At 40.5% G+C, this 16,066-nt stretch overlaps 1 protein-coding gene and 1 non-coding gene across 3 annotated transcripts in view; both read left to right on the top strand.

Annotated features, from left to right (window-relative positions):
* The first annotated feature begins 4,131 nt into the window (after positions 1-4,131).
* Positions 4,132-16,066, top strand: part of LOC145442871 (metabotropic glutamate receptor 8-like) — a 28,998-nt gene continuing 17,063 nt past the window's right edge. Inside the window, exons 1-9 of one of the 2 annotated variants that reach the window (XM_080320909.1) lie at positions 4,132-4,635; positions 5,934-5,968; positions 6,808-6,954; positions 7,202-7,291; positions 11,576-11,666; positions 13,548-13,621; positions 14,604-14,690; positions 14,775-14,868; positions 15,913-16,035. In XM_080320909.1, coding sequence (XP_080177035.1) covers positions 4,593-4,635; positions 5,934-5,968; positions 6,808-6,954; positions 7,202-7,291; positions 11,576-11,666; positions 13,548-13,621; positions 14,604-14,690; positions 14,775-14,868; positions 15,913-16,035 — 784 coding nt within the window. In that variant the 5' untranslated portion in view covers positions 4,132-4,592. The remainder of the gene's footprint in view (positions 4,636-5,933; positions 5,969-6,807; positions 6,955-7,201; positions 7,292-11,575; positions 11,667-13,547; positions 13,622-14,603; positions 14,691-14,774; positions 14,869-15,912; positions 16,036-16,066) is intronic. The other variant, XM_080320916.1, reaches the window with a different exon arrangement.
* On the top strand, positions 12,392-12,594 carry LOC145451658 (small nucleolar RNA U3). Its single transcript, XR_013918980.1, has one exon. It is a non-coding gene; the product is annotated as a small nucleolar RNA U3 (small nucleolar RNA).

Consider the following 16,066-nt stretch of genomic DNA (forward strand, 5'->3'; position numbering starts at 1 on the left):
AACCCTTTCTAATCGGCCGGCCTACTGACCAAAATTTTACTGCATCCACAAAAAAGACGATAAAATGTCATCCATATGGCTTAAATCGACGCCCGATATATTGCCGTAAACCTGAAGTAGCCGCCTAGCGGTCTGAGATACTCTTACGGCTCAGACGCCAGAGGGAATAGCGGTGTGCGAGGAAATGTTCTCGATTTCTTGAAAATAAAATACAATTTTGTTCTTCTATATCTCCTGACGTCACACTTAGGCCCTATCTTGGTATATGACCACCTGATTGCGTTTGAATCTCTACTAGTGCGGGGCGGATCGACAAATTATTTGGTCCGACTCCGATCCTGTTCCACAATCCTCTGGTCCGACTCCACTCCGACTCCGAGGCCGGATAATTGAAATGAGCGATATTCGATCCAAAAAACTCCGATAATATTCATGTACGACTAGCTATTTCCAGTTAACAACAAATGCAGTAGTAGGCAATGGGTTCAGGTTATATTGAAAAAAAAAAGAAACATGGCATTGAAACTCAGAGCTTTGTATGGAATATGAAAACTACACAAACACTACATAAACACTCTCAGGCTGGTATCGAATATAAAAAGACAAGGTAGGCTACATGGTAACAAAAACTCACAGGTTTGTATGGGATATGAAAACTACACTCACAGGCTGGTATCGAATTAAAACTGACAAGGTAGACTATATGCGGTCAACGACTTGCAACGAGGTATTGTATCAGAAACTTTTTCTATCATGTCAGTATCAGACAGAACTATAGGGCAGTGACTATGCACGGACATCGAGGGCTGTAACGTGTGCTGCAGGACAGTCGACAACATGTGGCAGCACATGTCAGTCTCTGATGTGTTGTCAGTGCAGATCTTATATTGCTTGCGTCATCTGTTACAAAATAACAGAAGTCTAGCATAGAGCTAGATAGTCCAATCTCAGTGCAACATTCCTGGATTTTATTTACCAGATTTACACCTGATTTCTGCTCCTCAAACTTTGTTGCAGATATTGCTACAGAGTGCAGCTTTTCCTCGCGAATGTAATGGGCTGTCAGTGACATGTAATGTCTGCTTTCGACATCAGCCCACATATCCGTGGTGAGCTCAATCATCCCATATTCGCTAATAGTCGCTTTCACAATGATAGAAATTTTTTCCTTCTCCAGTGCAGCACGGCTTGGAACTTCCCTTTTAACGGTATGTCTGGATGGGATTATTTCTTCTGCATTCATTCGACCATACACCGACCCTATATCCATAAATGTTTGAGCAAGTTCGACAAAATCATCACCCTCTAAAGATCGGAATGGTCTCAAATCCTTTACAATGAATGATGTGGCTGCTTTGAGCAATTGTACCTTGGCCTTAGTCGGAAGCGGAGCAGATTGTTTTTGTCAGAAAGGATGACATTGAACGTTGGCCCGCTAATGGTATGACTTTCGATACACTGCACCTGGTTTTGATATGAGTGGCTTAATGTGTTGTGCCACTGTTCTTTCTCTCATGCTTGAATGTCAAACCACCATGCCGACAGAGAACAAATCCTGAGTAGTCACCGCCCTCCTCACTTCACTGGTGCCAGGGCCAGTTGGCAAGGCAAAACTCTTCCACACCTCACTTTTATTTCCCTTCACATCAACCGCGTGTGGTTTCCCTTCTTCATACAAGGCTTTTGCTATTTTCGATGATCTTATAATACTAGGATTACCACTTACCAGCCATCTCACTGCACGCTAAGGAGACCGCATCGACGACATACAGTGGAAACAAGGATGTTGGAGGTAATAAATGCTTAGTCATATAATAAATGCTGCGATTGAATGAGTTAGCATAAATTTGGGTCATGGCTCAGTGATTTTACAGATATGGCTCGGTTATTTTCTCACTGTGGTCGGAAGTTACTATAGTCATGCTGTGGCCGGATCAAAAATATACTGATCCGGCTCCGATCCGGCTCCGGCCGTAGCAGAAAAAATACTGATCCGGCTCCGATCCGGCCCGACCAAAATTGAAAAAATCCGGCCGGATATCCGATCCGGCTCCGGTCCATGCCCCGCACTAATCTCTACGTTCCAACGAGACATTACACGCTACTATAGCACTTCATAGCCCAGCGCTACGATCTTGGAAAGGTAGACAACTGATACGACATGATAAGCCGAATCACGCGGCCGCCGCCGATGAGTAATCGATTACGTAATCGCGTAATCTCGCGGAAGGCAATTACCTTCCAATTCTACATAACATAGTAACTATTTTATATATCTCCATGCTATTGAAGTGGTATCAACCCCAGTGGCTTGTTATATGTAACTTGCAACTGCATAACGGATTCGTAAGTATACACATATTGGCTTATTCGACACTGCCCAGTGCCCATATACGCTCGAGAAGTCATTTCATGTGATACATTATTGCTTTATTTCACATCAATTTGAACTGTATTCTACACGGCTAATGTTCCATGTATGATCAACAGTAGTCATAGAAGCCAACAGTTATTTCGTGTGCCATCTAAACCGATATATAACTGCCTCTATATGATGTTGTTATTACAGGATCTGGTACCAAAATAGCCTAACTCTCACGCTTATTTTTGTAGTGTTAGGGTTGGGTCGGCTTTCTTATACAATACTAAACCCCATGATAGGGATATTGATGAATATGCCAGGATAATGGCCAACCATATGTACAATTTGCAATTGCCTGAAGCAATTGTACATCTGTTTGAAGCCGCAACGAATCGGATGAACTTACGCAGCCATGATTTTCACGTAACAAGCTATTGCTTTCTTTCACGTCGATTTGAAACATCTCTACGTGCTAATCTTCGATATAAGGACTTTCATAGAATAGTATGACACAAAACAAGTCATAGAAGATAACTGTAATTGGTAATATGACGTCTAGAACGAAAGATACAATGGTTTATATTCCAGGCGTTCATTCACGCGAACATCATTACAAATTCACTTTTGCGGGAAACGTTTTTGCGTGTTCAATCTGCATTTCAAGCAGGATATACATTGATATAATAGGTTGTACATGGTCTTATGTATGCGTATTCATAATAACTATCCATATAGATCGATTGTTACAGTTTACGAAGTAATGCAGGTCGAGCTATCTTAGAATAAACAACGACTCCTCCGTGTTAAACGATCGAGGACCAGTATACTGGTCCGCCGGTCGCAAAGGGTTAAACAAATTTTGAACAAAAAACTTGTGGGGGTCCGCGGGGCGGTCCAAAAGAGGTCCGCGAAGACAAAAAGTTTGAGAACCACTGCTTAACGATATATTGATTAATTCCTGCGCCATTTCCGGTGTGCATGAGCGAGCTAATTGGACCGGTATGACCTTCTCCATGGCGAACTAAGAAAGCAGCAACACGGAACCAGTATCCTCCACTAAAACTCCAGACGTTTTAGGAAAGGTAATGATGCTGTCGAACACGCGAACAAAAGTACTGCGCACGGAAATGTGTCAGTAACAGTATGTAATCTCTTTTTAGCTACTTCCCGACATAACGCTGACAACATAACTGCGTATCAAACGTGTCTTAGTTCGGAACTGAGACGGCGCTGTATATCCAAGAATTATCATTATTCCAACACGACCTAATTTACCATCGAACGCGTCCGCATTTCATAACAGTTAAAGTATTTAGCATTCGCGGTTAGTTAGCATCACGAACTACGTGATTTGATTTGTAGACACGGATTAATCTGGAATTCCAGTCATTTGTTATAATTTATGTCACGTGTAGAATTAAAAACGACTTGCCGCTAACGTATATATCAACGTGCCGGTTAGAAAAAACATAGCAATTCTGATTTGTTAGTGGCGGAGTATCTTTTGGTACATCAGTTTGCGGAGTCTATAAATTCTATTGTAAGATAGAGCCCGAGAATACCAGAATTTTGGCAATTGCAATAATTATTTTGTCAGCAGGGAAGAAGACATACACGGAGATAAGCTTTTGATCCACTAACACAATAGTAGCAACTATTATTTTGTATTTGGCTCATACCAGGTACGCCTGCGAATTTAGTTGAACCTGATATATTCATTGGACGAGACCTATGTAACTGCAGGTACACAAAGAGACGAGAAGAGTCGTAAGATTCTTTCTGTGTAAGGCATGTCACACGGAGATAAGTTTTCAATCCACAGACAGAATAGTAGCAACTGTTAATTTGTACTTGGCTCATAACAGGTAGCATTGCGAATTTGGTAGAACCTGATATATTCATTGGGCGAGAGCTAATATGTAACTGTAGGAGTGTAGGCACACAAATCGACGGGAATAGTCGTAAGATTATATATTCCCGTGTGAGCCTGTGAGACATTGGGCATAAGATTCAACTCTAAAAGTTTATTAGTGGTTACCAAAAACTAATGTTTATACTCCATATACCATGCATGAGATATTCTACGGCTACAGATTATCGAACAAAGCTAATACCGCACACATTGGCAGCGCAATTTACAATATCATAATTTCTTTTATATAGTTACGCCTCTGGTTCTATCACAAAGATTTGTCGTCTGGATATTCGCATACATTGATCACCAGTTGGAATGATATCCGTTCGCGTTTACGGAGCATTGATATGCACACTCGGTACGTGGCATTCAATAGCAAAAGTCATCCATGAAACCAAAACAAAGACACTGAACTCCATCAAATTCACATTAGTGGCGCACAAGGCATGAACAGGGGATAATTGTCACGGTCGTAACTGTACGATATTGATGGAAACATTGTATAAAGTATAAATATAGCAGAATTATGGAGTCCAGTTGCATTGCCCAAATAGTATACATTTACCAGTATGATCGATACACCGGTGGTGTGTCTTGTGATCAACAGCTGCAACAGCTGCAATATGTTGCGAGTTCGACTCCTGTTGGAGGTTGTTCTAGGCACCTCCTCGCCATCTCATTCCCGTAAACCGTGTCTTAAAAAAGCCCAGAAGTGAGCCGTGCTACAAGTCCGTAGCTATGGAATCAAAATAAAAGTACATTGGCCTTGTGTAAATGACCATTACAGTCGAAAAACACAATGAATACCACAAAAAAACATCGATGCACCGTCATAGCTAGCGTAGTCCCTTCATCATGAATTTTAGATTCAAATATCGTGGCGTGAACATCGTTGTGTACGTCATTATTTACCTGTGACGACATGCCATTAATAGATTTTACCTCCGTCAAATGTATATATTCTGACTTCCCCCTTGGTCTTCCCCCCTGGTTATCCACCGATCAAGTATAATCCGAGGATTATGATCGAAAAACTCACATAACTCCGCTTCTACTGGTCGGAATTGAGTCAAATTTCTTTTGCATCGTCTCTGAAGACAGCTTAACAATTTGATGGGGTTGGCTAAAAAATTGATTTTTTTAAAATCTTTCCTAATAAATTAAAAATTTAAATTGGATCTACGGAGTCCTATACTTGTCAGAATTGAACCAAATTTGGTGTGCGGCGTTTTTTAGGGTAACCTGACAATTTAATCAGTGAATGGCTGGAATCCGGGAAAAAGATATTTTTGAACAGCCCTAGTGTCCATACGTTCTTCCAATCTAAATCTGACATATTGTGTTTCATACATAACGAGCAACATTCATCCAACATACCTAAAGTGTGAGAGCTTGGTAGGTCACCTCTCCATGCAGTGCCTTGTCAACAACGTGAACTGTAGTTCACGTTTTATTCACGACGACTTATGACACCTACAAACTTTACATTTCGACTTGACGTATCATCGTAGTGTTTCTGTTAAAATTCAATGTATTCATTATATCATCGCCTTGCGGTATTGTATGCGCCCCTTCCCTGACTACAACCCCTTACACATAAACGAGGTGAATGCTTACGGAAAATGTTAAGCCGCTCTCCACTTGTATTTGTTTCAGGTTTTATTCGTGACGGGATTGCTCAAGCTGAGCAGGTTAGTACGTTTACCTCGACGCTGTCGTAGTATTGAATTATACCGGGATGTTATCAAATCTCACCCCTTATTCTCTCTAGTATCTTTTTATAGTTCTGAAATGCACCAGCATCTTCCCCGCGCGTATTATGTAACCTGAATTTCACATATCAAATTTCCTATGTATAGTTTCGGCTATTATAGTATTTAATAAGCAAATCAAAATTTCTCGCGTTCCTGTGCCTTGAGTTGTAGGCCTACCAGCTATTTAGCTGCATCAAACAAATTCACGTAGAAAGTTTTTGAATATCGACCATAGCAGTTTTGATGGAATGGGATTTGAGCTGGTCAGAGACTACTCATACAGTCGAATGTGTAGGTCTCTGGATTGTATTTATTCAAATCTGCGGTCGCGTAATGTTGGGATCACTATGTGTTTATCCCTAAGTCCAGTAAAGGCTTGAACAAATGAACATGTCACCACTACGACATAGGCTACAATCCCAGTTAGAGGGAATCATGGTCACGCTCTACCAACATGTAATCGATTAGGATTAACCTTCAACTATTTCAGATGCAATCGATCACAACTACTGTAGAATCGATTAGATTCAATTACAGAATATAGACCTACATGAGTACCGAATGGAATGACCACAGCTAGTCACTCTATATCACTTAATGATGTGATACTCAAACATAGAAATAGTCGTGTTGTTTATATTGTCTTTAGTGATTGATACCATATTCATCAGGGGCAATTCTATTTGCACATACACATATTCATAATATCTCGTTTAACGATAGGTCATATGTAATCGAGATTGCAAATTTGTACATGTATGTATGTTTGTATATAGAGCCCGGACGATCGAATTCAGTACAGACCCGGTGATATTCTAATAGCTGGGATAATGCCGATACACAGCAGAGAAGACGAGGAATGTTCGACCATACACGAAATTGGAATCCAGGCTCTTGAGACTATGAACATGATTATCGATCAGGTGAAGATGGTTAATATAACGTAGATTCCACCCAAACATACACTGGATTATAGCCCAAGTGCGGAGAAAATGCCTCTCCCCAACAAACTTTACTACTTGTTCATTGTCACGTCATGTATACCTATTACTTCAAAGTTAATCTGTCGCGCCACAATACTGGTAGGGAATTGTAAGTAATTCGTTCCTGATCCTATCATATGATTTAAAATATCGGTAGAACCAATGAATCGAACGTATTTCACTTCAGATTAATGCTGACCCGTCGATACTGCCTGGAATTAAAGTTGGAAGTATCATCATCGACACCTGTAACTCGGACACCCAAGCTGTCAAAAAGGTATGGAATAGCAGTCTACAATCTATGAGAAATGTTCCTCGTTAACAATTTGAGGACATCACATAGCTAGTAGCTATATATCTTTGTCGCGCTTAATCGCGTGACAGTTCGAGCGATACTGTGGCATATTACTATCGACATCCGAATATATTGAAGAAAAAGGTGTATCTGCTTTGTTTGTTCATAATCTGAGCATTATTTGCATTCTCGGAACTTAAATTGCAACAATTTATGCTCATTGCACTAATATTCCAGTAATGCGTGGATGACAACGTGCCTAGAAGTCAAGTTGATCTATTCTATAGTATTTCATCACAAACTGGTCAATCCGTGACTCATTCATCTATCGTCATGCCATTTAGTATGACTCGTATCGCTGCATGTAGCATTGTAGCATGTTGTTATAGATATTTCTTTATATCGTTTGCACCAGTGGTTCTCAAACTTTTTTAGCTTGCGAATCGGTAAAAGTTCTAAATGAATTTTACGGACCGACGAACCTTCAAAAATCACAACTGACCCAAAATGTAATGACGAAAAATGCATGCAACTCACAAGCACGTATTGGGAACGTCGAATTAGTGAGGAATTTGTAGCTTCTTCGTTACATTCGTTAGTAATATGGTGAATCAAATTCGAAATGTATGAACTATTTTGTCCGTATGACGTAATAATGACAAAAACAAACAGACAGGTGAGATACGGTAGTAACGATACAAAACAGACGTTAACGAGTACATATTCGGTGATAAATAACCGAAGACAACAACACAAAACACTAATGAAATATTCCAAGAGTGTAGAGGCCCTCCTTCTGGTGACAGAGAATCGACTTTCGTAGCTTTATGATCGTAGATTCCAGGACCTTCAAATGAGAAAGAGAACGGCCACGAGCAACTATAGAAAATTGACTGTCATTGTAATGATTAGCACATTCTGGATGGGATAAAGATGCTGTGCAATAGCCGAATTACAAGCAGTAACTTGATCATAATTACGCAGTGTGTCAACAGACTGCGATGATGGAGGTTGAGAAACATTAGTTATCCTAATTTGCCGTGGGAAATGCTGGCGAATTCTTTGCTGCAAGCCCTGAGACGTGCGACCTACATACCGACTATCACATCGGCACGTGTATTCATAGAGTATGTTGCTTTCATTTGTCGCAGCTAGCACATCCTTTTGCGTTGCAGGCATCAGAGATTTCGTCATGAAGATTAACTGCGGCTCTACTTGTCAAAAACAATGCCTCACTGACGATTTAATCTAGTTTTCAAACCTGTTGGATATTTTACCAATCCAAGGAAGATGCAAATAAACAGGACATTTTCTAGGTCCGAACGGTTTAGCTTTTTTGAAAAATCTCTGCCGCCTGAATACACGTGCCGATGTGATAGTCGGTGTCGCACGTCTCAGCGCTTGCAGCAAAGAATTCGCCAGCATGTCCCACGGCAAATTAGAATAACTAATGTTTCTCCACCTCCATCCTCGCAGTCTGTTGACACACTGCGTGATTACGATCAAGTGACTGTTTATAATTCGGCTATTGGACAGCATCTCTCATCCCATCCAGAATGTGCTAATCATTACAATGACAGTCAATTTTCTATAGTTGCTCGTTGTCGTTCTCTTTTTCATTTGAAGGTCCTGGAGTCTACGATCATAAAGACGCGAAAACCTATTCTCTGTCGTCGCCAGAAGGAGCGTCTCTACACTCTTGGAATATTTCATTAATGTTTTGTGTTGTTGTCTCCGGTTATTTATAACCGAATATGTACTCGTTAACGTCTGTTTTGTATCGTTACTACCGTATCTTACCTGTCTACTAGTAGTTTGTTTTTCATTATTACGTCATACGGAAAAAATAGTTCCTACATTTCGAATTTGATTCACCCTATTACTAAGGTTTGCTACTGATGAGAGTCAGTCGAAAAGCTTTTAGCGAATAAATTAAGAATATGAAGATATTGTTTCGCGTTATTCTGAAGCTGTGTACCCCAAATGGCTTACCTTGTATGAGTAAAGTATGGTCGATTTCGGCAATCACACTCCACTCTATTTCAGGATAATACGGTATTCCTTACTTTTCCTTGCTTATACGTCAGTAAAAATGTATGCCAAATCGAAAGCTAAAGATAGACAGTGGATTTATCGTCATGTTCATTTCGCGCCGGCAACGTGATGGATATTCAACGATTTTCCATCACAATTATCCCTGACATTAAACGCGTGTTGTGAGTGAATTCCCGGGGCATCATCGGAAATAGATAATCTACGCACGTACTCAAACCGAACAGATCTTTTGTCCACATTCAAAGTCACTATTTACAATAAAATCGTTTACATTACTGGTAAAAGCGCTATTGGATACCCGCGAGTTCGGAAGTTCGCATTTCTTCCTGTCGATACCGGTATCTTTCTTACCTAATTTCGCGATATCAGATTATATTCGGACACGAAACTAAAGTCAACACACATTAATTTTTCATACGTCATCAGTAGGGCGATTTTTTTTTGACCTAAAAAACGAAAGATTTTGACCTAAAAAATCTAAATTTTGACATTTTTTGACCTTAAAAAACTAAATTTTGACCAAATTTTGACCTAACGTATGCAAATTAGGTGTTTTCCCAAAAAATGTTAGAATTTTACTACTTATACTCATTTCTGGTTTGAATTGTTTGTCCTTACGAAGTAGTTTTCCCTGAAAAACTTGTTTGACTCAAAAACTGACAAATTTTTACATGAAGAAATATTATTTTAACAAAATTTGGCCCTATCATGAATTCCAGTACATGATGTACTATGGTGAAAATAATTAACATTTGTTGTAGTACAACGAAAGATACTTTCCTGCATTCTCGGCAGGGATATCTAGTTCTAGATATCCCTGATTCTCGGGTGAAAAGTGTCTGTCTTTACTAACTAGCTTGCCAAGGATGAAGATGTGGCGAAGGCGAGATAGCGTAGTGGAATAATCCACAGCTACAACTCCAATGGGTTTTAGGTTATAGTCCGACCGAGGTCGACTCCAGTATTCCTACCCAAGTGTTGAAGGTTTATCTAGGTTCCTCCTCACCATCTCATCCGCGTAAGCGGTGTCTTACAAAAAGCATAGAAGTGGGCCGTGCTACAAGTCGGCAAATACTCGGCGGATACGGAATCAAAAATAAGGAATATCGGCCTGGTGTAAATGACCATTGTAGTCGACAACACCATGAATATACAAACAGCAACAGCAAGAAGAATGGAGAAAGAACGTTGAACTGTAGCAGCTATTGGCTGGCACTGAAGTTGTGCGTGCGTACACTGCTGGTGACACACCGTGTTGCTTCATTCTGACAATGATGTACATCTCAACTTTTGTAAGAACCATGCAATACCACGCAGTCTTGCTTCACTTAGATTATTGCGGTACGCTGACACCGTGTCAACCTATTTGTTTCATTTGACTGTTTATGATTCACAATGAGCAGACAATGCGCCGTCTTCCACGGTAGGCCTATAAAGTAGGCTACAAACTGTAAAATGTCAAGCGATAAGATCACCGATTTCGCAAAATCTACGATACAAATAAAATGCAGGTTGCGAAAAATTTTGTCAATTTTGACATTTTTTGACCTAACGCTAAAATTTTGACCTTATTTTGACTTTTTTTGACATGTCAAAAAAAAATCGCCCTAGTCATCAGTCTATAATTACGTATAACCAAACTGTCATTTCATGTTTACTTATAATGATTAATACCGTTACGCAAAACGCATTGTAGTGAAGACTACAGCATATTGCTTGCGTTGAGTCTGATATACTTTCATCCATATCATATTATGATTAGACCCCGAACGATATTGGTGAGCGAAATTTGAGCCGGTGCCGCTGTAACATATTTAGAGCGATAAACCGATATGTCCTGCCTATATTTAAATATGACGATTTCCTGATAGACTGGCGAATTAGTGGGAGTAATTTGAGTTGAAAAATATATGAATTTGATTTATTTTCCTATTTCAACTCAATAAAACACTGTTTCAATTTATTATGGTATAGTTCAGGAACACGCAACCTTTCAGCATTTTCACCAAGTAGTGAACTCATACGATTCACATAAAGCAACTCTCTCACAGTAAGAGTGATGAGGTCACTAATGCGCAGGCTAACGGATATACCGGCTGGAGTTGACCGACATTGATATTTGTTTACTGGGACAAATATCGGTCTACTCACGATTCAGATCCCGCTGCCTGTACTTACGAAAACAAAACTGTATGATTTTGTGCTTGCTAGTTGGTGCTTGATATTCTACCACGGATGCTGAATGGTCGCCGCCCGATAAGACGCCAGCACACGCCTTATATACCACCTTCTATAATCGCAGGTATTTGGGTTATTTTGAATGAATATATCCCATTTCGACAAATCTAGCGCCATGCACATTTAGTGTACGACTGTACGTTTATATACGCATGTGGGATTATGGGTATGCACCGATAACAAAATAAGTTAACACTTTTTCAACTGGCAGATTTGCATCAGGTAGACTTTGCCAAACTATACGTGGCATTAATTGCAGTGCATCGGTTCATCGTCTTGAGTGGAAGTATAATAAAACGCCATTTCACTTCCAAACGCAAACTCCGAATTAATTACTATCACTTTGTATCATAAATTTATATATGAGTTTATTCGATTTCTCTCTTTTGTATTCATTTGTTCTTGTGTGTTATTCTGATTTCAATTTCTCGTGAAACGTATGCGATGGTGCGGCACGCGACAGCGGCATATATTGGCATAATATGAAGTCGTGAGAGAATACGGCGATTTCCTGCCAGTCGCGACGCGAATCCAGTATGAATTCGGCTTAAACGTGGCATTTGCGGCTTCAAATTCAACTGCCATGCACGTTTGTAGCCCACGCATGTAGGAATAAAGGCATTGTCAAATGTGCAATTGTACGTGTAGTAATCTTGAACAATTATCGATGCGATCCGCATGTGCGCAGCAAACATAGTTAGAGAGAGAGCGATGCGATGCGATGCTCTGCTCACCATTAAAGCTATATATAATTCTTCAAGTATGACCACGAGACCGCACGCTGAAACTAAGATCATACTTTTAGGGATCATTTCTATAGAGTGTATCTTGATCGTGATTGTTTAAAATTGCGAATCCGAGCCCCGCGATGATGAGACGGAACTTCGCGGCCTGAGCATGAAACGAACTCGAAAATGGGCGTTGCCCAGATTCGTGATTGATGATTGCGCCTCTCCTTTGGTGAAGGCTGGCCGCGAGGTTGTCTGAGCGGCTTTCTTTCTCATTCATGTACTGGTTAATACGACAGCGTGTGAATCGCATGATAAATTATCACACCACACATAATATGTGGCATCTCACATGCGCCCTTTTCATTCGATTACCTGTTCCACTGCGCGATAATAGTTCTTATTTTTATAGAATAATAACCACGCCCAGGTTCTGGACATGAACTGAATCTATACCTACACTTTATACGAAGGCTTGCCGCCTTAGTATAAGATACTTACAAATGTGAAATGCTTCTCGCACGAATCGTCGAATTCACACCAATTCTTATTGGCAGAAATAAGTCACATACACTCCTAAACACGGTTATATATGCCAAGGGGAAAGTGTGTTGTTTATAGAAGTGGAAACTGTGCTTTAGGTCGGTTACATGCTGCTCAGTAGCGAATATATCTTCAATTGGACCTAGCTCCTTCTCGCCATCTGATCATGGTAAGCAGCCTCTTAAAAAGCCTAGAAATGGATCGTGCTACACGTCGTCAGATACGGAATCATAATGAAGAATATGGCACGTGCTGTAAAATGACAATAGTAGTCGAAACACCATGAATACCACAATAAAATCAACAATATCAACAATAATAACAATACAATTTAATAGAATTGAGATGACTGCTCACGCTGCCCGAAAATGATATATCCCGGTTGGTTATATGCTCGATTGTTCACCAGGTAAGCGGGCTACGCGGTCCTAACTGCTCTTAACATATCGTTGCGCAGAATCTGTCTTTCAACGTGAGGGGAGCAGTTGGGGTTGTCTGGAAATTCATATATCGATTTCCGATTCAACTGCAGTATGCGTTGAAATCCAGCCCGAAGTAAAATTGCGGCTTCCGAATAAATAACAGGGACTTTGCATTCCTACTTTGATTTCAAGTCCGAATCTAACAAGAAGTCTTTACTGTGTCTTGCCCTACCCTCGAATCATTGTCTTCAGGTGTCGTAGGCGGATCGTCAAGCGCCGTGTCCATACAAGTGGCAAATATACTGCAAGGATTCAAAGTTCCTCAGGTGAATTATAGCCATTGAACTAAGATGAATGACAGCTAAATACCCGATCTGTAATTTCGTGCTCTCACGCAAGGACCATAACTTGATTGAATGTATTTATCCTCCAACCAGTATACATAGACCCTGCCACGTGTAGACTATATTTAAGGAATTTAATATCACGGCTCATCTCAGTTGATTATCGCCCTTTCCTTTTTCTTGAAGTCATACAAGTCTGAGGGTACCCCACATATCGACTGCACTTACGGGGCTTCGTTGTAGTCAATTTTGCTTGTCAGTTGTACAATGTACATACCGTAATTAAAACGATATATAGGCATCTTTCGATCTGGTTTGAATGTTTACTGTCCAAATCTATTCTATAGTGTAGCCTTGAATCTAAATCCAGAGCTTGTGAATTTTCCAGTTACTGTCACGACTTTCATTAAATAACTCTCAAAGTCTGTCAATATCCCAGTTGCCAAACCGGATCCCTCTTTGCGAAGTCCGTGATTTAGAATTAGAGTTTTGACTTCGCCAAGTCCGAATACAGGTGGCTTATAACCACTCATATTTATGTAGATTATTTTGGGTGTAAATTATGCAAATCAGCTCCCGATGGCCACCAGACAAATCTAAAAGGATTGAGCAAATGTATAGATGTTTTTATTCGTAACAATTAACCAGGATTTCGTAATATGTCACCGAATGCAAGGTATCTTTCATTGACGCCTAAATCAAGAGTGATAGTGTCATAATTTGGTCAGATTGTCGTTGTTGGATATTCCTGCGGTAGCATTTTGCACCAGAGCTGCCGTGATATATGCACGTCCCATAGCCCATTCCCTTCTCAGTCTTTTTTATACTGAATATGAAAATGGAAAAGATGATGTAGCCAGTTCATACAATTCACGCGGCATGCAATACTCAATGGTTGCTCACTATACACTGAATCGAACTTTTATTATCTCGTTCGATACAAGTATCCCTCGTTGGATTCCAGGTCAGCTTCTGGTCGACAAGTCCGGACTTGAGCAACAAAAAACGCTACGAATATTTCTTTCGGGTAGTACCATCGGATATCAATCAGGTACCGCCTGCAGCGTCGCTTGAAACTGAGCCCCAGTACATCAGAAATTATCTTTCTCATTGTTCTGTTCATCCATTATAATAGGCGAAAGCGATGATAGCATTGGTGAAGCAGCGTGGATGGACTTACATTGCGATTGTTTACGAAGATGACACTTACGGATTGCGCGGTTTTCAAGGTAGCAATATTCCAAATTATTGATTCCTTTCACCAGCTCGTCTCCATTACTGCAAATGAATACCGTGTGCTCCATCACGGGGTCCGGGGGAAATCAGGTCAACGGCATTTTCCGATGCGAAATGTTGCTTTCACGACCATTCCATTTAATGAAAATGGGGCAAATACCATACACCAATCAATATCGATATATATCCCAGGAGTTGTACTTGCGTGTGCCAAGCTAAGAAAGAACAAGTTGGTATTTTGGGTATCCACGCTATTTCAGTTACATTGGTTATTTTACACCGCAAGCCGATATGCCTTCTTGCGGTGGTTTCCCGCCTTTTTTCCTTCATTCCCAACTTCTGATTCTTTTTGGGTCACCATGAATATGTACCGATTTTTGTCTGAGATTAGCTTCTCTGGAAAGCTTTAACTTCCGCGTCTACTCGGTCAGGGTTTGTTTCTTTTATTCACACAATTGGCGCTTATCAACAGTTGGGTCATTTGCGCCCGTTCACAATTTCATAAGTTCGCATCTTTTGAGGTCTTTCCGCTTTCTTGCGTACTTTTTCTGGTCTCTGCTGTCAGCTTTCCTGAGTTCGACTCTCTCCTCGTCTGGGCTTTTGAAGACGGTGTATTTATGGCGGGATCGGCGATGAGGATCCGAGATAAACTTCCGTCACATCCCTAGGTCAGGGTAAAACGAGGGGAGGAGCGAGACCCGTAAATGCCCATAAACATTCGATATTGATATGCCCGACCGTAGAATAAGTCAACAGCGCATCGCCCCGTCCTTGTAATCTGAGCACCGCCGCAAAAATGCGGCCCACATAAAAATAATGTACGCTAATTTCAAATCGCGAGCGTCAAAACTGATTGTCAGCATTTTCTCTATTTGATTCATGCCCGTAAAACGCAGCATACTAACATTAAAAATACATTATTTTGAAGTGTGAGGATTGGGTCTCGAGATGCCAATAAAATTGACATTTGGTTCGCGATCAAAAATTTAAGAAACTCTGCTGTATAACAAGGCCTATATTAATTTTGTAATTCACAGAACTAAGAGATCTGGGCGAAAAGGAAGGAGTATGCATCAGCGCGTTTCACCCGGTGCCACGCAGCCCGAAACAGCATCACTTCGAGGCTATAGTGACAGACATATTGGCTACTAAATCTAGAGGTATGGTATACGTCATCGGACCAAATGTGAC

This window comes from Botryllus schlosseri, chromosome 1, assembly GCF_051294905.1.
Source record: "Botryllus schlosseri isolate E-star chromosome 1, Bs_hap1, whole genome shotgun sequence".
Classification (NCBI taxonomy): domain Eukaryota; kingdom Metazoa; phylum Chordata; class Ascidiacea; order Stolidobranchia; family Styelidae; genus Botryllus; species Botryllus schlosseri.